Raw genomic sequence first — 22,168 nt, 5'->3', positions numbered from 1 at the left:
TCCAGTGGAACAAGCAAGTAACATGACTCCAGTAGAACAAGCAAGTAACATGTCTCTGGTGGAACAAGAAAGAAACAAGCAAGTAACATAACTCTAATGGAACAAGCCAGTAGCATGACTCCAGTGGAACAAGACAGAAACAAGCAAGTAGGTAACATAACTCCAGTGGAAGAAACAAGTAATCTGTCCCCAGTGGAACAAGTAAGTAATGTGTCTTCAGTGGATCAATCAAGTAACATGTCTCCAGAGGAACAAGCAAGTAACATGTCTCCAGTGGACAAAGCAAGTAATATGTCGCCTTTGGAACAAGCAAGTAACATGATTCCAGTGGAAAAAGCACATGACATGTCTCGAGTGAAACCAGCAAGTAACATGCCTCAAGTGGAACAAGAAAGTAACAAGTCTCCTGTGGAACAACAAGTTACATTTCTCAAGTTGAACAAGCAAGTAACATGTCTCCAGTGGAACAAGCAGGTAACATGTCTCCAGTGGAACAAGCAAGTAACATGTCCCCAGTGGAATAAGCAAATAACATGTCTCCAGTGGAACAAGCAAGACACATGTCTCCAGTGGAACAAACAAGTAATCTGTCTCCGATGAATCAGCAAGTAACATGTCTCCAGTGCAACAAGTGAGTCAAATGACTCAGTGGTACAAGAAAGTAAAAAGTCTCCAGTGGAACAAGCAAGTAACATGCCATCAGTGGACCAACCAAGTAATATGTCTCCCATGGAACAAGCAAGTAACATGTCTCCAGTGGAACCAGCAAGTAACATGTCTCTAGTGGGACCAGCAAGAAACATGTCTCTAGTGGAAGAAAGCAAGTAACATGTCTCATGTGGAGCAAGCAAATAATATGACTCTCCAGTGGAACAAGCAAGTAAGGGTATCACGTTTAAATTTTTAAACGGTCGCTATCTTATTTTGCTCACAAACGTTTACAAAAACAGTAAATGTTTAAAACACAGTCAATATCAACATAATTCATTTTATTTCTTTACATTACGATGTTGCAAAGCTTATTTACAGCTGCTGAAAAAGACTTGTATTTGTATCAAGTGCGCCAGATGGCCCTTATTCACAATACCGTAAACATAACAATACACCATATACAGACTAGACATCATGAATACTTAATGCGCGTCGGCACAAAGTTCTTGAGAAAATTTTTACCGCCATTTTTTCATCAGCATTCATTATTAGAGATATGGCGAACGAGACAGATCGCAGAAAAAATCTCCGTATTGGAACTTTTTTTACTCAATCTGAAGTAAGCAGAAAAGATAAATGTAACTTGTGTGCAACCAAGTTGTCGTACAAAGGGGAAAGTACGGGGACCATGGCGAACCACATGAAAATGGTGTGCCAGAACTGCCGTACGATCGGAGCGAGTGTTTTCCATTGCTGGAGCTACCGTTACTAAGCTTAGGGAGTCCCTAGACTTTTCAACAGTGAACAAACTTGTGTTCCTCAACAAATCTATTGAGTAAACCTTTACAGGACAACGAGTGCGCAAACAACGCCAGCAAGTTCATTCATGATGCAGCAAATTTAATGAACAAATCCTTGTCTTGATGTACATCTTGTTAAGTAAAACATCAAAAATTTTAAAACCGGATAACTCTTATTGAAGAAATGAGGGATGAATGTTAATTGGTTTTTGTTACAAAATATTACGGCATGTAAGTAGACAAAGTGTAACCCAATGGTTCGATAACGACGAGAACAGTTGGTTTTAATATGACATCATTGTGGAATTGGATATGCACTGGATATAACTTCCGGAAATAATTACTACCTTCAGTTTGGAAATGCAATGGCACTGATGCTTTTAAAACAGACACAGGGATACCATTCAAACGATAACGTTTGTTTTTTTCATTTTGTTTAAACGTTTAGAAAAATCTGTAAACGTGATACCCTTACAAGCAAGTAACATGTCTTCAGTGGTGTACACAAGTAACATGTCTCAGGTGGAACAAGCAAGTAACCTGTCTCCAGTGGAACAAGCCAGTAACATATTTCCTGGGGAACAATCAAGTAAAATGACTCTAGTGGAACCAGCAAGTAACATGTCTCCAGTGGAACAAGCAAGTAACATGCCTACAGTGGAACAAGCAAGTAACATGTCTCCAGTGGAACAAGCAAGTTATATGCCTACAGTGGAACAAGCAAGTAACATGTCTCCAGTCTAACAAACAAGCAACAAGAAAGTAACATGTCTCCAGTGAAACAAGCAAGAAACAAGCAGCAAGTACCCAGTGATACAAGCAAGTAACTTGTTTAAAAGTGGAACCAGCAAGAAACATGTTTTTAATAGAACGAGCAAGTAACATGTCTGAAGTGATACAAGCAAGTAACCTGTTTAAAAGTGGAACCAGCAAGTAACACATCGTCAGTGGTACAAGCAAGTCACGTGTCTCCAGTGGAACAAGCTAGTTACATGTCTCCAGTGGAACAAGCAATTAACCTTTCTCCAGTGGAACAAGCATGTAACATGTCTCCAGTGGAACTAGCAATTAATATGTCTCCAGTGGAATAAGCAAGTAACATGACTCAAATGGAACAAGCAAGTAACATGACTCAAGTGGAACAAGCAAGTAACATGACTCAAGTGGAACAAGCAAGTAACATGACTCAAGTGGAACAAGCAAGTAACATGACTCAAGTGGAACAAGCAAGTAACATGACTCAAATGGTACAAGCAATTAACCAGTTTCAAGTGGAACTAGCAAGTGGCCTGTATCCAGTGGAACAAGCAAGACACATGTCTCCAGTAGAACAAGCAAGTAACATGTCTCCAGTAGAACAAGCAAGTAACATGTCTCAAGTGGAACAAGTAAGTAACATGTCTCAAGTGGAACAAGTAAGTATCCTGTCTCCAGTGGAACAAACAGGCAACAAGTAAGTAACCTGTCTCCAGTGGAACAAGCAAGTAACATGTCTCCAAAGGAACAAGTAAGTATCATGTTTCCAGTGGTACAAGCAAGTAACTTGTCTCAAGTGGAACAAGCAAGTAACATGTCTAAAGTGGAAAAAGCAAGTAACAACAAGTAACAAGCAAGCACCCTGACATGTCACCAGACATCATTCAATCATTTGCTGTTTATGGCAAACTTTGGCATATGCGCATTATTTGTTAAGAGAAAAGTCTTTTCAAATATTTATTAAAAATAATTAAATGTGACAAAATTATTCTGCAATCAATATTGGATGGCGGATTGGCTGACTTATAATCATAATAGGTTTACTGTAAGGACATGCTCTTTAATTTCAAACGGGTAAAATATGTTATCATTTGTAAGAAGTTTTCTAATTATCTGTTGATTGTCCTTAAATACAGACAAACAAGTACTCATGCATTCACACAAAAGCCAACCCTGAACAGCCTTGTTGAATGCCTCCGGGAACTTGACAGACATGTCCCGTCCATTGATGTTCAGGTCACTCAACTTGTTGGAAATCTTCACCAGAATGGATGGGGACGAGACCTCAAAGGGCAGGCGCACATACCTGTAACCAGACAGCAACAGGGCAACTGAGACTGGACACACACCAACCTTAATGAAGTATATGAGCCATTTCTTCAAAATACTCCCAAAAACCTATTACAACCAGTTCAGATTTAAATAAGGCACTGTTATTTAAACAGCGAATTTTAACTGTGTGATACCGAGATGTGTTAAAAAAAAACGTATTTATAGTTATTAAGCCATAAAGAAACAAGAGCACCGCCTTGCGGGTGCAGACCGCTCATCTATTTTCTTTTTAAAGGTGAAGGGACTCTCAATTTAAATTACAAAGGAAGGAGAGGTGGAGTGAAGAGGGGGTGTATAGTGTGGGGGTGTGGACATTTATTACATTATCTTCCAAAAATGCGGAAAAAAAAATGCGAAAAAAATCGGGGGGGGGGGGGGTGGGGGGGGGGGTGGGATGGGGGGGGGGGGGGGGGGGATGCTTGGGTGCGATGGTTGGATGGTATTTCAAAAATAAAATAATAAAAATAAATATTTGTGTTATTTTACCGTTTAAAAAACAAAAATTTGGGGGGGGGGGGTGGAGTGGGGAAAGTGTGAGGGTGTGGTGGTCATTTGTGAGATGATCTTAAAAAAAAAAAATAGGGGGGGGGGGGATTCGGGGGGGGGGTGGGGGGGGGGGGTTGGGGGGGGGAGAGGGCACGGGGGATGGTTTGGGGGGAGTCTATTGTGGTATGTCAGGTAAGAGTAGTTTTGTCAAAGTACCAATCAAATCTAATCATAAATAAAGAAGTTATGGCAATTTTAGCAAAATTTAATAATTTTACCTTGAGAGTCAAGGTCATTCAAAGGTCAAGGTAAAATTCAACTTGCCAGCTACAGTAACCACATGATAGCATGAAAGTATTTGAAGTTTGAAAGCAATAGCCTTGATACTTTAGAAGTAAAGTGGATCGAAACACAAAATTTAACCATATATTCAAAGTCAAAAAAGGGCCATAATTCCGTAAAAATGACAACCAGAGTTATGCAACTTGTCCTTTTACTGTCCCCTTATGATAGTTTGTGAGTGTTCCAAGTATGAAAGCAATATCTATGATACTTTAGGGGTAAAGTGGACCAAAACACAAAACTTAACCAAATTTTCAATTTTCTAAGTATAAAGGGCCCAAAATTCTGTCCAAATGCCAGTCAGAGTTACATAACTTTGCCTGCACAGTCCCCTTATGATAGTTAATAAGTGTTGCAAGTATGAAAGCAATAGCTTTGATACTGTAGGAATAAAGTGGACCTTAACACAAAACTTAACCAATTTTTCAATTTTCTAAGTATAAAAAGGGCACATAATTCTGTCAAAATGCCAGTCAGAGTTACATAACTTTGCCTGCACAGTCCCCTTATGATAGTTACTAAATGTTGCAAGTATGAAAGCAATAGCTTTGATACTTAAGGAATAAAATGGACCTAAACACAAAACTTAACCAAAATTTTCAATTTTCTAAGTATAAAAAGGGCACATAATTCTGTCAAAATGCATGCCAGAGTTATCTAACTTTGCCTGCCCAGTCCCCTCATGATATTTAGTAAGTGTACCAAGTTTGAATGCAATAGCATTGATACTTTCTGAGAAAAGTGGACCTAAACGCAAAACTTAACCGGACGCCGACGTGCCAACGCTGACGCCAAGGTGATGACAATAGCTCATAATTTTTTTTCAAAAAATAGATGAGCTAAAAATGACAGATTTGGGCTTTTGAACCAAAAACACAAAAAACAACAAAATGAATGGTTTATTAAAAGAAAACGCCTTGTAAAACTTACCCACAACTGTCCATAATTTTCAGGCCATTGTCTAGAGTCTTTTCCTTGGGTTCAAATTTGATCTCAAATGTGGGGTTGATCTTTAGGATGTTGTGGAGTTTCTTGCAGTTCAGGTCTATTAGACGTATCGGACCAATGTTCACAGTCAACTGTTTCACTGATCAACACAAACAGGCTAGCTTGTCATCATAATATGACCTAATGTGATCAATATTATATAGGGCCCAAAAAAAGGTCTGTTTCTGGTCTCCTTGGGGAAAAAAACAGGGTCAATAGGTAGGGATTTTTTTTTGGGGGGGGGGGGGGGGGGGGGGTACTAGAATGGAAGGCTACTAAAGCTTCTAATAAGTAATACATGTATATAAATGCTTTGTTTGCTTGATATTACATCTTATATGAACGAAAATTTACATTTTTTTTTTGCGACCCGAATAAAAAGTTGAGGGTCGGCGCCGATTCTGGAGACACGGTCAGGCGACCAAAAACAGACCTTTTTTTTACCTAATGAGCATGTTTCTTTGTGTGGGAATGTCTATGTTTAATGGTCATATAAGTCCTGTCAAGAGGGTCAGTTTACCTACTTAAACTTTTCCTGGGTAAGCTGGTTTATAAGTACCAAGTTAATATACACACAAGTATGCCTGTAACGTACATCTGCCTGACTTGAATCAATGGTAGGAGAAGAATGGCTTAAGTAATTACTAAATGACCAATCCCACCACAAGATGTGTGACCAGGCTTGGAATCAAACCAAGGGTCCTCTGTCTAGCACAACAAATGAGCTTGTCAGCTGGGTTATATGTGACGTGCATTCAATAACAATTGAAATCTTAGCATAAACTGTTATGAAATACTCACACTTGCTAAGTGATTTAGGAACAGGTGTTACGAATCCTCTGTCATAGACAAGCTCCGGCTTACTGGCCAGTGGTTTAGTTGATTCTGCACCCTTCAGCGCATCACCTTGGCAATGTGAAGAACAGTTGTTTAAAATATCGCTTCTTCTGGTATGAAATACACTTGAAGATAATGCATTTAATTAAAAGTCTAATAAACAGACATGTTCAGAGCAGGAAATTCCAATTAACAAATGTATTTTACTAGTTAATACCTTTTACAGATTGGAATTCAGGAATGGTTACAGCTTGTTTTGCTGGACTGTCTGCTATTTCAATAACCTATGATGTAAAAATTGGTTATTATAGCCAATTACAAAATTTAATCGCCTCTCATACAACTTTACACAACAAAAGAGATTGTACTTATTATATACCATTTTCTAAATACATATATGGACATATTATTTAAATACATTTATCAACATATTGTTTATTTAAACAAAAAATCTATTTTATGTCAAGTAAACAATGGTTCCACTAAATGAGAGTGAGTGCAAAAGCAGTTCATCATATCAGTAAGCCATATCAGTAAGAAAGTGATTATCATTTATTTTAAATTAATATTCACTTTATATCTCGACTTTACTCGCTATGAATTTTCTTAGAAGGAGCTGCAATTTTGTGATCCCGCTAAGAACATTTGTAGCGAGATAAATTGAGATATAGAGCGCTGAAAAAGCCGCTACTGCTGACTGCATCAAATCTAGACACAAACGGGCAACGGTCTTGTGGCTTCCGGCTTTTGATTAACAATCATCACGAGTATTCAAACCATTAAAATTGAACTACTCAAAAACTTGTTGTGTCACCTATGTCATAAAAAAGGTGCAATATTTGACTGGTTCTAAGAATCGCGCTTGGGGTTTGTTACCTCACCAGCAAAGATAGCAAGTTTGACTGGTTGGTATACTCCGGTTTTTTTAGTTAAATAATCTATCAAAGTAAAATAACATAACCCAGTCCCACTCTGTATTTTGTTTTTACATATTCCTAGTTTCGTAGCTATTCAATTTTAATCAAAGTTTTTATATATTCTTGTGATTTTTTGTCGGACACAAGGTCCCACAGTTTCGGAAAAATTATCAGACTTCAGACATTTTTATCTGATATGCACCTGACAAATACATGCATGATTTTCATGTGGTGCTCTTGACCTTATTAACATTTACTGAGAAACACAATTTTATCATGGACAGACTAAAAAGACAGTAATCAATTAAAGATGCAATGAATCTATGTAGACCATTAAACCCCAAACAGTATGCACATTAAAAAATTAGTTAAATATGTACCACATTATTTTGAGGTACCAAGTTACCTATGCAGTCACAGCTTTAAGCATCTAGACAATACGGTGCAATATAATAAATATGAATTTAATCTAAATTTAAATACACACCAGCATTAAAATTAGCTATTGATTTGTTGCAAAAAATGAGACATACCTCAAAGTCATCATCTACAACTACTGCCTTCCCATCTGTTCTCAAACATTGCGTTTGTTTGTCCAGCAAATGTTCATCAGTTATTTCCATATAATCTTCATCTGTACTTTCTACACTTTTTGATGTAAATGAGTCTTTGTCCGAGCTTTCTATTTTCTGAATATCTGGTTTCTTTGGCATACTTTTCTTCTCATCTGCTATTTGCTTACTATCATTAGTTGGTATGTCTTCAGCCTGCATCTCTTGTTCACATGTTGATGCCTTGTCTGTGTCTGTTTTAGTTTGTAACACATCTGCTGTGTTACTTTTTTTCAAATCTCCTGTGCTTGCTTTGTCAAGAGTTGATATGCTACAACTGCCAGATGCTGTTTGTAGATCTGCATCTGCAATACCTTCAGCCACATCACTAGTCTCATTATTGAGATCAATGTCAATCTCAACAGTTGTGCATTCTGTAGGCTTGGTTGTCAACAAAATCTGCCCTTCTTTATTTGGAGATGAAGCTAACATTCCTACATAGCATAACACAATTCCATTAAAATTTGAATGAACTCTTGCATAAATGTCATAGTTTTGGATAATATTGCTTGCATATATTGATAATAATGTTTCAATAGCTACCATACATTTAATACCATGTAAGTTATGTGTCCTGTAACCTGACCGACCTATTTTTTTTAAAAACATTAACACTTTTTTTCCACTTAAAATACTGCTGTTACAAGACAATGCTTTATATAGAGGTGTATAGAATATAGTGCTGTATAGAATATTGAGGTGTATAGAAATTAGAATATAGTGATGTAGAGAATATTGTGTTGTAAAGAATATAGTGGTGTAAAGAATACAGAGGTGTATAGAATACAGTGGTGCTTTTTTCCCTTCTTTGGACGGGTCCGGTAAACGGACCTGCTCCCAATGACCTATGGACCCGTTCCCAAAGTTAACCGGACCTGTCCCAATTTCCGAAAAAATACAAACAAGGGCTGTTTGTAAAACATGCATGCCCCATATGGCCTGTCAGTTGTAGTGGCAGTGTGAATAAGTTTTTCGTCACTGTGGCCTTGACCTTTGACCTTGTGACCTGAAAATCAATTGGGGTCATCTGCCAGTCATGATCAACGTACCTATGAAGTTTCATGATCCTAGGCGTAAGCTTTCTTGAGTTATCATCAGGAAACCATTTTACTGTGTTGAGTCACCGTGACCTTGACTTTTGACCTAGTGATCTGAAAATCGATAGGGGTCATCTGGAAATCATGATCCATGTACCTATGAAGTTTCATGATCCTAGGCGTAAGCTTTCTTGAGTTATCATCTGGAAACCATTTTACTGTGTCAAGTCACCGTGACCTTGACCTGAAAATCTATAGGGGTCATCTGTGAGTCATGATCAATGTACCTATGAAGTTTCATGATCCTAGGCGTAAGCGTTCTTGAGTTATCATCCGGAAACCATTTTTCTGTGTTGAGTCACCGTGACCTTTGACCTAGTGACCTGAAAATCAATAGGGGTCATCTGCGAGTCATGATCAATGTACCCATGAAGTTTCATGAACGCGTAAGCGTTCTTGAGTTATCATCCGGAAACCATTCGGTGGAGGGACCGACCGACATGTGCATAACAATATGCCCCCTCTTCTTCGAAGGGGGGCATAAAAATCCCAATCAAAATCGAGAAAACAATCCCAGAAAACGCCAACTTGACGTAATTCAAGACCATTTTAACTGGACCGGTCTTTGTTAACTGTCAACTTTTTGGGAATTTCTGGTTGACTTACCTAATGGGGTTTGGTAGTTGCCAGAACTACCCAGAAAGACGCCATTCTTGATATATTTAAAGCAGATAAAAAATGAGAACTCTGTCTGTAACAATCTGTGTTCCGATAGCATGTTGTTGTTTGTGCAAGATTGTGAATAAAAGTTTATGTTGCTTTCTTGTGTCATTTAAAGCTGACAAAAGTTAAACAAAGTCATTAAAATACCATTTTTCAATTGGTACAATTCACAACTTGATTTTTCCAAATTGGAAAATTTCGCGACTCGTTTTTTTTCCCCCAATTTGGTGATTCACGACGTAAAAAAATCCCAATGGCATGGGTACCGGACCCGTTCCCAATTTGGCGAAAAAGGTCACTGTGAATATAGTGGTGTATATAATATAGTGGTGTATAGAATATAGAGGTGTATATAATATAGAGGTGTATAGACTATAGAGGTGTATAGAATATAGTGGTGTATAGAATACTGTTGTGTATAGAATATTGTGGTGTATAGAATATAGAGGTGTATAGAATAGAGAGGTGCATAGAATATAGAGGTGTATAGAATAAAGTTGTGTATAGACTATAGTGGTGTATAAAATAAAGATGTGTATATAATATAATAGAGATGTATAGAATATAGTGTTGTATAGAATATAGTGGTGTAGAGAATATGGTGGTGTATATAATTGGCATACCCCAATAAATAATCAATCATATGGCAAGTTGTTTTTTTGTTTTAAAAACTGTTTAGATAATAGTCTCTACTGAGGTGCTTCAATGCATACATGCCATAATTAAGTATTAAAGTCAAAATTCTGTCATTTTATTACAATTGAGTGGACATTTTACCTCGTGTTATTACAACCTTAAACAATATTTAACTTCACTACATTGTGGGCAATAAACACAAACTGAGGTGCTTCAATTCATACATGCCATAATTAAGTATTTAAGTCAAAATTCTGTCATTTTATTACAATTGAGTGGACATTTTACCTCGTGTTATTACAACCTTAAACAATATTTAACTTCACATGTAGTGTATGGGCAATAAACACAAACTAATTACATTTTAGAAAGGAAATTCTAACAAATAATATTAATGATAAATGTCTTCAAGAAATTCATACATTTGCCATGCTTCCAAAGTTAACCACAGGTTTCCTGTGCATGTGATGACATAAAGTGATTTGTGGGATACACCAAGATTTGACATCCAATCCACATGCAATGATGTCAGTATGACCAGGTGTGTACACAATGGCATGAATCATGTAACAAGGTGTGAGCACATCAGCACTGTTATAATTAAATTATAACCAGAAGTTAGTCTTAATTTTGATTGAATGCAACATGTCCAGTGATTGTTTTTGCTTTATATTTTACAGCCTGAGAATTTATGATTGGGAAAAATTGGTTACGTGTATATCCAATGACATTTGGAAATCAAAGTACTGAAAGTACTGGTGGGGCGATTTTGCTTAAATTTTGTGGTGGAAAAACACTATACACCGTTATGCCAACCAATCACCTTTGTTGAATAAAACAGATGGGATTAAGGAAAAGTGACAGGCTGTCAAAATAATATATGATTTAGCTATTGGGGTTAAAAGTAAATGCTGCTTTTTAAAACAAGTCATTGTGGCACATGCCAATTCACTTACTCTGACTTAGTGTTATATGTATCTGAGATTTCATGAAGACAAACGCTGTCATAAGGTTTCTATACATCATGTAGATTCAATTATTATTCATATATATATATTCAATTAATTTATTTGCTGGATTTTAAGTCACGCCGACACAGTGTAAGTCATAAAGCGACTTTTTCGGAACATAAAATAAATGTTGATAATTTTCTACTGTTAGGACGGACATATATGAGATTGTTTTGATTACTTGGAAAACATTAACGCAAATCAATTAGCTGCTGTGAAAGTGACAACCACAACATGTATTTCATGTGTAAGGAAAAAAATCAAAACTGGCATGAAAAGCACCAGCGAATTGTCATATAAAACTTTGTAGCCTAGAGAACATTCAGATGTTTAAGTTGACTGTAAAAATGTAGTGCGTGGAAAATAAATTTTGTAGCCCATATTGGGAATGCGCTCATCGGACCTATTTTGTTTGCGAATGCAGAATCTGGATGCAAAGTGGTTAAATGCAGAAGGGACTACATTCTTAGGTATATGTATATTATGTTACCTATGGGGCAAATGCAGAAGGCAATCGCCCCTAAAATTAAAAAAATAATAAGACTATAATAACAGTATTTCAATTGTCCATAAGTGCATGTTTTACTGCATTTTTTAATGTACGGTATATTACAAAGTGCTGCTTAAGTTATTTTTTGCAATCAAGATCATGTTAAGGTAGCGTACCCGTAATGGGCACCTTTCCAAATATAATCTAATGTATTATTTTCTTAATCAGCATCATTTCACTGAACTACATGCAAATTTTTAGGTAGGCTTTCCATGCTTTAACAAAAATATACTGATTTTTTCAAAATCACCTCCACGCTCGGCTTTTGTCAAGTTACTTTGCATCCCTGGGGTATATGAAAGTTCCATAATTCATTCAGATTTCCAAATATGGGCATGCAGTTGGTGTGTACACATGCAGTAAAAAAGTTTAAACAAGATGAAATAAGTAATCTTTTACAGACATTTATTTTTTATAACTTGTTATCTATGGAAGAGCGCCATGTAATGTAAGTGTTTTCAGCCAAGTAGAAATTGGGTTGGTTTAAAACAAAGTGTCATAAAAATTCAAAATAGTATCATTTCAGTAATATTTTGAACTTAGTTTTTATAGATACACTATATACAGCAAAAATACAAAGAACTTTTACTTTTTTAAATAAAACAAGACTATTGTCAAGCAATATACCGGCTCCACCATTGTCCCCTACCGGCTCCACCATTGTCAGAAATTCCAGATTTTTTTTTATATACATTTGTTGCCATAGCAATATGTTTCAAGTTACATGAAAAAATATTAAAAACTTTAAAAGTTATCGCAGGATCCAGAAAACCACCATTTTCAGCAGTATGTCTAGTCTATTTGTTGCCATAGCAACCAGAATTTTTATGTCAGAACGGAATGGAATGACGTGCATAATGTCCATATTGCCATCTATTCATGTTTCAAGTTTCACGAAAAAATATTAAAAACTTTAAAAGTTATCGCAGGATCCAGAAAACCCACCATTTTCAGCAGTATTTCTAGTCTATTTGTTGCCATAGCAACCAGAATTTTTGATGTAGAAACGAATGAATTGACGTGCATAATGTCCATATTGCCATCTATCCATATTCCAAGTTTCATGAAAAAATATTAAGAACTTTTAAAGTTATCGCAGGATCAAGAAAAGTGTGACGGACGGACGGACGGAGACAAAACCATACTAAAAAACTAATAAAAATGCAACGATTCTTATTTTCAGCAGTTTAGCCATAACGTTGTTTTACTTTTAACAAGGGACAAAATTGTCACAAAACCAGGTTTTCAAATTGAAAAAAAAAAATCTGATAAAGGGAGACAATTCAAAATGTGCATTGTTACCCCTCTTATGTAAAATTCAATCTATTTTTACTCGTGGCGACCTTGATTTCAATTTGAAAAAAAAAGTCTGATAAAGAGAGACAACTCAAAATCAAAATGTGCATTGTTACTGATTGTTCAGAGTTCCCCCTTGTTTCAAAATCAATCTTTTTTTAGTTGTGGCGACCTTGACCTTGGAGATATTGACGTTATTCATTCGCTGGACACACTGTCTAATGATGGTGAACAAATGTGCCAAATGATTATAAAATCTCACAATGAATGACATAGTTATGGTCTGGACAAGCTCATTTATGGCCATTTTTGACCTTTGAACTCAAATTGTGACCTTGACCTTGGAGATATCAACGTAATTCTTTCGCGCGACACACCATCTAATGATGGTGAACAAATGTGCTATTTTTTAAATAAAAGTTATCTTGTTCTTTTTTATTTTTTCTGAAAGAGATTTACAAGACACATCACTTTTTGAGTTTTTGAAATATCTTAAGTAGAACCAAAATAATGAATATAACTATGAAGGTTGTTCTCTTGCTCTGGATTCATCATTTGAGTAAATAAATTCCATAACTCAGAGCAATATTTGCTTACTCGAATATTTCGACTATATCACATAGTCTTCATCAGCGATGTGCTGGTCAGTTGAACGAGTCACGTGACGTAGGATGGTCACGTGACACGAGGAGAGAATTGAACAACAAAAACAAAAAGATCAATATTGGTATGCCATACATCCGGGGCACACCAGAAGTTCTGCACAGAACATTCAAGAAATAAGTGGTCAACATGTACCAACGACCATATAACTTAATTAGAGAAAAATTAACTCACGTTAAAGATAAAACAGACAATTGAAAAAGTGTGGGGTGGTTTATTACATTAAGTGTGAACAATGCAAAAACGATTACATAGGTGAAACTGGAAGATCATTGGACATAAGATTGAAAGAACATGTAGCCAGATCCAACTCTGCCATATATGAACTAAGAACATTGCTCCCACACAGGACACAAAATTGACCCAAATAACACCAAAATTCTAGCATCTGAGGACTCGCATATCAAACGTCGGGTCAAGGAAGCAATAAACATTAAACAACGAAGACCATCGCTAAACCGTGACGAGGGGCAGGAACTTCCGCCTGTGTACGATTCTCTCCTCGTGTCACGTGACAATTCTACGTCACGTGACTCGTTCAACTGACCAGCACATCGCTGATGAAGACTATGTGATATAATCGAAAAATTCGAGTAAGTATATATTGCTCCAAGTTATGAAATTTATTTACTCAAACAAAATTATGAAGTTTGTAAAAACTATTTTCTGAAAATTGGGCTTAAATAAAAGTAACATTTAAAATAGAAGTAGATTTTCAACTGTGATTCATTTGTCTGCATTTAAATTACATCATTTGTTTATTTACATAAACAAGAGGGCCTGAAAGGCCCAAAGTCTCTCACCTGAGATAACAAGATATTATTAGGACAAATCTTCTGACCAAGTTTCATGAAGATTGGAAAATAAATGTGGCCTCAAGAGTTTAAACAAGGTTTTACTATAGCCATATATGGAAAAATTCCCCACCCCCTGGCAGCCATGTTTTTCAACCAACAGGCATCATTTTCGAACTCTTCCACGATATTATCGGGATTAATCTTCTGACCAAGTTTCATGAAGATCGGACAGTAAATGCGGCCTCTAGAGTGTTAACAAGATTTTACTATAGCCATATAAGGAAAAATGCCCCGCCCTTTGGAAGCCATGTTTTTCAAGCAAACATAATTATTTACGAACTCATCCAAGATAACATTGAGACCAATCTTCTGACCAAAAATTGTCTTAGATTGGACAATAAATGTGGCCTCTAGAGTGTTAACAAGGTTTTACTAAAGCCATATATAGCCATATAAGGAAAAATGCCCCGCCCCTGGTGGCCATGTTTTTAAAGCAACCAAAACCATTTTGGAACTCATCCAAGATATCATTGGGACAAATCTTCTGACCAAGTTTCATGATGATCTGAAAATAAATGTGACCTCTTGAGTGTTAACAAAGTTTTACAATAGCCATATAAGGAAAAATGCCCCGCCCCCAAGGTGGCCATGTTTTTCAACCAACTGGAATCCTTTTTGAACTCGTCCAAGATATTATTGGGATGAGGCAAAAAAAAATAGGTCCGTTTCGGGTCTCCCGACCGTGTCTCCTGAAATGGCGCCAACCCTCAACTTTTTATTGGGGTCGCCAAAAAAAAAGGAAATTAAAAAAAAAGTTCATTTTCGTTCATATAAGATGCAATATCAAGCAAACAAAGCATAAATATACATGTCTTTCTTATAATAAGCTTTAGTAGCCTTCCATTCTAGTACCCGAAAGACAAAAAAAATCCCTACCTACCAACACTGTTTTTTTTTCCAAGGAGACCCCAAACGAACCTATTTTATTTTTTGGCCTGAATCTTCTGACCGAGTTTCACGAAGATCGGACTATAAATGTGGCCTCTAGAGTGTAAACAAGATTTAACTAGAGCCAAATAAGGAAAAATGCCCGGCCCCCTGGCGGCCATGTTTTTTCAACCAACGGGCATCATTTTCGAACTTGTCCAAGATATTATTGGGATGAATCTTCTGACCAAGTTTCAAGAAGATTGGACAATAAATGTGGCCTCTAGAGTGTTAACAAGATTTTACAATAGCCATATAAGGAAAAATGCCCCCCCCCTTTTAGCAGCCATGTTTTTCAAGCAAAGGTTACCATTTCTAAACTCATCCAAGATACCATTGGGACAAATCTTCTGACCAAGTTTCATGAAGATTGGACCTCTAGAGAGTTAACAAGGCAAATGTTGACTGCGCACGACGCACTGACCCACGAAAAGTGATCACAAAAGCTCACCATGAGCACGTTGTGCTCAGGTGAGCTAAAAATTATTGTTTTTGACACTAGTACTGGCTCTTCTAAACCTCGGTGGTAAATAACAAGAAGTATTTAAGTAAAATTTGACATTACATTATTGATATAAAAGACAAGGCATAGGTTTATGAGTCCAGTTCAGGAACATGTATTCAAAGGATCAAAACAACTTACCTACATGTACCAAACAGGCCTTGAAATATAAACTAATTCGCCAGAATTTGCCCGTTTAAAGTTTAAGGATGGGCTAGTTAAGTTTTGTAAATACTCACCAGCTGTGCGAGTGCTTTTTCCTTGTTCTGATAAAATAATTGAATTTCTAAACTCTGTCCACACCAATAGAGAGTGAAAACAAGTTGCAGAAAGAAACAAGAGATGTGTTTGTCAGCAACACAATGCCCCCTACTGCGCCGCTTTGATACATGTTTTTTTTACCTTTGACCTTGAAGGATGACCTTGACCTTTCACCACTCAAAATGTGCAGCTCCATGATGATAAACAAGCATGCTAAATATCAAGTTGCTATGTGAAGGGACACAGAAGTTATGAGCATTTTCGAAACCTAAATGCGAAACCTAAATGCAAAGTGTGATGGAAGGACAGACGGACCGACGGTCCGATCACTATATGCCCTCCTTCCGGGGCATAAAAAATAATATACACTTAGAAACTGCAATATTGTTTTGACAATTTCAATGATGTCAATAATGTCACAGGCACAATAAAATAATTGTCAAATTCAGTAGCGCAGAATGAGCTTGTTTTGGTAATGACGCTTCTTTAAATATAATGTTTTTGGTTATTTATTTAGTACTGATACATTGAAAGACATCTGTCTTTCTGTGAAGAATTGATTCATACTTGAGAATTTTCTATCAATCAATTGAATTTTAACATAATTGTTTTAATTATTCATACATGGGAATAATTAACGGTCAACAGAGGGGTTCAACAGAGTAACAAGCTTTACAATTTTTTTTAATCAAGCTTGTCTTTCAGTATCCTCTTTTCCTATAACTTTGTCCAGCCTTATAAGATCGTGTACTTGTTTATGACGTAAACTTCTAAGCAACATTCGAACGCACATGCCAAAAACTGTTCACCTTTGTAACGCGAGAATTTCCACAGCCGATTAGACAACAATCATGAAGAAAAAACAATAAATATGATATAAATAGTCCGTTATATTGATCTCGTTCCAATAGAAATAGCCTAAACAATGTTTAAAATCTGCAAATTTCCTCCACCAGATGAACGCGGCTATGTTTCTCAATGTTTTTATAGTAAAATATTTTAAGGGTTGTTACTCTTGAAGGCCTGTCTCGAATTGACATGACGCCTTATCAGTGATCGCTCCGCCCACTTAATCACGTGGCTCAGCGGGAAGAAAACCTAGACAAGCTAACACCAAAATGGCTTCTTTGCCTATATACTGCATATAGATTTACGCGATATTCCGGATGATTTTATGGACTTGTTTAACACCATATTACACTTGTAAAGGGGTTGATGCCATTTAGTTATTCTGCAAATGCAAAAAATATATGATAAAAGAGAACATCAGCTATTTATAACAGGTAAATCGGTACATTAAACACGCTCTCAAACGCTTGCGCGCTTACCGAAATCGAACCCGTTGTTACGTGTAATGGTGGTATTTGCAATAAATTAACACTTAATCGGTATTTACCCTGTGTTATTAACAAAATTATTACCGAAACATTCCCCCCTACCCATGTATTTAACACGAAATAGCGCTTTATAACTGGGAATTCGGTGAAGTTTTACGCGCTTTCTGACGCCGGGTGGGTACCTCAATCCTACATGTTATTGTGTATAAAAGTGATATTAATCATATTAAACATTGCTTATGGGACATTTATCAATCACTATAATTTAAAGCGCAAAAACAACACAGTAAGTTTCGACATTGTCTGATAATAAAATTAGCGTTGTAGCGAAATTGAATACGGTCAGGCTATTATAAATTAATAAGGCTACCAATATCAGACGCTCGGGCAGGTACCGACTTCCCCGAAGTTACCGCATTTATTGGTTAACTAATATCAGTAATAATAACTCTTTTACAATAGCATTTATCGATACGTCTTTATTAAAATAATAACAAAATGGTTTTCACTTGTTTCTGACACACACAGAAACAACGCGATTTTTGACGGGGATTTCGTAAAGTTACACGAATTGGGTACCAAAATTCTCAATTATTTTACATGCACACGTGACATAATACATACTTAATAATGCTTAGTTATTGCTTATATGACATTTCAAGTTTGTGAAATAAATTAATGTTCTATAAAGGGGATCTCGGTAATTCTTGAAGCTTCCACTCGCTCTTGTCAAGACCGCATTGCCGCGTTGGAAATGGTATAAATTTAATTCATCTAACTTATCTTTCTGGATACAAAATGTCAGAGTTGCATTAACCCTTTTTACACCGTTTTTGCCATATTTCATTTCCGTTTTTTAATCCGAACAAAATAAACGAAACTCGTTTAAAAAATCAGATCTAGGCATTCGAGCTCCTAGTGTGGATTAAAAGCGTTTATTGGTGACACTACATGAGTGCAAATGTGTAGATACCGTTAATAAGATAACATATCACATCACCTTCAAATAACATGTATGATGTCAATTAAGTGCATTACTATCAGAGTAATAAAACACAGCATGAATTAGGCTTCATGCTGGGTTTTATTTCTCTTCAAGTAATGCAGATGAACCTCGCTTCTGACCTAGTAACTGATAAAACTATTTTAAAAAAGGGAAATATGATGTGATAATCAGATCGATAACATAAACTATTTAAATCTGCTAGTATATCCGATAAAAATATATTATAATTGTCTTTGACAGTGTTGACGTTCAGTTGTTCGTGGTGACGACCGCATGTATTTATACATCTCTTACACTTCTCAAGATCTCTTTTCGGCTTTGGAAACGATATAAATTAAATGTCATCAACCAATCTTTTAGGATATCGATTGTCCGAGTTACATAATCCCCATTGACACCGTTTAACCATTTTTAATCGTTTTTTTGAAGAGGAAAACAAAAGAAACTCGTTGGAATAAAAGTGAACCTAAACAAGTAGCTTGTCTAGAAAATGGCGGACAGGTCGTTACTAACGAGTGCGCCCGATTAATCGATCGCTGATTGGTGGATCAATATTAGTGGGCGGAGCGATCATAGATACGACGTCATGTCAATTTGTATCTGTTATGAGTACTTTGCATTACAATACGATTAAAGTATGCAGTGAATGCGGAAAATTTTACCCCCAAATGATGACACGATACCATACATTAAGATTGTGACCTGGGCCTATTGCGATAAATGTTCTCACTGCGTTCATTTGGGATTTTGTTACAAAACAACTGTCATTATAAGGGTTGACAGCTTTTTATGCAACCATTGGGAATAGAATTTTATTAAGCTATTTTCCGTTAATAAATACACTAAAATCTAGACCTCTGAATACAGTTATCACAGTTCATATTTGGTTTTTATGAAGACCAGTTTTGTTTAAACCATTCTGTTCAATACAGTTTATTCACGAAATTCATCTAAAACAACACTTATTTAATACAAATAAACACATACAGTCGATTGGTGTATAACGGATAGCTAAGGACTTCGAGTCTCATTTCAATGTAAACACCATGCATTCAGTAATTAAACCATTAAACCTAGATAGACACATGTCTTTCCTATTGAAACATGCCAGCAGTTTTAAATTTCCGAAAAAATATTATTTGTTTACAGCGCGAATTTTATGGTACACTGATTCAGCCATTACCGGATCGCTTAGGTCTTCATCGCATTACATGTGTATCGCGTTATTCCTTGAAATTTGACACAGCATTTGTAAAAAATAATTGCAATATATGTACATTTCCAGAAATGAAATTCATTTCTGCGTTAGATAAGACCAAGTTCATGGAAATCGCTGCACAATTGATGATGTAATGGCTGTTCAAAGCGATGCACCCTATATTCGGGTCATTTTGAGTTGAATACCTTGTTATATATATAGAGATTTGATAGTGAAAAATATGTTTTCAGAGAAATCAATTTTTCGTTATAATTAGATGATTTTTCATTAAAAATGATGTTTTCACTAATTAATATCATAGCCACACGCTAACCAAATGGGTATTGGACAACTTCAATTGAGTTTATATTTATTTTGAGACAATCCCCACATTTCTGAATATGGGTCACCACATGTCTGTTATTAACTAAATCCCCAGTTGCAGCTTTCATGCTTATTTTATATGGTATGCATCAATTTGGTTTCTAAGCATTCTTACTTTTGTAAAGGACACATAATACTAAAATACTTCATCAATGAACATTATGTTTACCTAACAAAATCTGCAAAATTCAAGAAACCATTAGTCTGCACTTTTCCGGTCGTCACAAAAACGGTGCGTACATAACGTGACCTTGTTTTGCTTTCGAAAAAAGAAACAGTTGTAAACATTGACACACCTCAACAAAAACATGAATCGACTTAACAATGATAGGCTTTTTGTATTCAATTCATAGAAAACTATCAATCTTAACATAAATAAAAGTAATTTGCAAAAAACGTTTAACCTATCCGTTACTCACTTAACTCCGCTATACACCAATTGGCTGTATATTCACAAAAACATAATATCGGTTATTATAAACACATCCCAGGGCCTCGCTATGATGTCATCAAAATCGGTGCACGTTCTTAAAGGGTAATTCTGTGTGACGCAGACTACAATGTACATGAATGTTTAAAGGTACGTAACTCCATTATTATTATCTGACAACCATCATATTTCACTCTTTATTTGTTAAACAAAAAATAAATCATAAAGTATATTTCAAGTTTAGTTATTGTCTAATGATTTTTCATGAAAGATATGCCTTTGAAGTTTAAGATGCAAAAACTTATAGGTTTAGAGGCTAAATAAGTCCTGGTTTCTTATTAAAAGAAATAACATTTTATGATGTTTCAGTAATGCACAGCGAGCATATTTATCTGCAGGGCAAGTGGCTTAGTCCTTAAGGGCGAGTAAATCGGGAAATATTGTTTAAGGCCAGCTATAAAACCATGGGGGGGGGGGGGGGGGGGGGTATAAATTACAGTTAGTTACATTTAACAGACATTATTTTAAATCTTGATCTGATCACTTTATTTATGGACAAATTGTTGTTTACCTTCTGAAAGTTTACAATTTCCAATCGTCTGAGTGGCTGGCATATTGTCTGTGATGCTCTTGCACTCAGTGTCCTGTTCAGCACTGCCCACTCTAGTCAGGCTATCATCTTTGCAAATAGTGTCCCCTGTTTCTTCAGTATCAGTACCCATGTCACCCACCAGATCTTCAGCCATCTCAGTACTATCAGCAACCTCCATTTCAGAATTACCTTTCCGTGCACTATTTGTTTGATTATCTGAAAAGAAATGAATGAAGCAATGCCTTTGTCAGCTGTAGCGTTAATTTCGCAAGACCGGGAGAAGATTTACCGAAAAACAATAGGTTTTGAGCAATTGCAGGGTAGGTAGTAAAAACGGCCTCATGTCAAAACGTCCCTTAGACAAAACGGCCCCACTTTGGTCAAAACGGCCCCAAAGTCAGTTTTGAAGTTGGTCAAAACGTCCTCTGTACAATATTTTATTTATTTGATCTACATCAGACGATGACTATGTACAATATCATGTAACATAATCTCAATAGGATTTAACTCCGACAAAAATTGAACGACATTTAATGACTTAAATAAGATTAAATAGGATGTAACGCCTACTCATTGCAAAGTATATTTACGTCTTTTTCTTTTGACGATAAAAAACAACAATTTGAGACGAGTCATAACTGTTAACATAAATATCATATCATATCCAAAAGGACGTAGTTAATGTGCGCGGTATACAACACCTTTTACACTTGTTGTGACAAACATTGAAATATAACATATTAATTAACACACCAATTAACTTTAATTGAATAATGATTGTCAATTAATTAAAGTACGTGGTATATAATACCTTTCACACCTCTTCACACAGATATTACCGTGAAATATACTGACCACAAGTGTGAAAAAGACGTTAATTGTGACAACCGTATATTCCTTCAGCTATGTACCTATTGTTTCATTCGTTGATGTGATGCGTAGTTGTTATTCAACTTGTGTTCAATGTATTATTTCACTCATGTGAATAATCATAGTAATAACAAACATTTATGTGCGCTATACTATTTAATGATGTTACT

At 36.0% G+C, this 22,168-nt stretch overlaps 1 protein-coding gene across 1 annotated transcript in view; it reads right to left on the bottom strand.

Annotated features, from left to right (window-relative positions):
- Nucleotides 1-21,494, bottom strand: part of LOC127868394 (uncharacterized) — a 44,434-nt gene extending 22,940 nt beyond the window's left edge. The window contains exons 1-6 of the mRNA XM_052410142.1: nt 21,108-21,494; nt 7,642-8,153; nt 6,409-6,475; nt 6,156-6,260; nt 5,298-5,454; nt 3,380-3,513 (exon numbers count right to left, since the gene is read on the bottom strand). Of these exons, the coding sequence (XP_052266102.1) occupies nt 3,380-3,513; nt 5,298-5,454; nt 6,156-6,260; nt 6,409-6,475; nt 7,642-8,153; nt 21,108-21,306 (1,174 nt within the window). The 5' untranslated portion in view covers nt 21,307-21,494. The remainder of the gene's footprint in view (nt 1-3,379; nt 3,514-5,297; nt 5,455-6,155; nt 6,261-6,408; nt 6,476-7,641; nt 8,154-21,107) is intronic.
- Between the last annotated feature and the right edge of the window lie 674 nt (nt 21,495-22,168).

The sequence above is a fragment of the Dreissena polymorpha genome, chromosome 2 (assembly GCF_020536995.1).
Source record: "Dreissena polymorpha isolate Duluth1 chromosome 2, UMN_Dpol_1.0, whole genome shotgun sequence".
NCBI classification, from domain to species: Eukaryota; Metazoa; Mollusca; class Bivalvia; order Myida; family Dreissenidae; genus Dreissena; species Dreissena polymorpha.
Note: the sequence above shows the minus strand (reverse complement) of the source record. Positions and strands in the feature narration are given on the sequence as shown.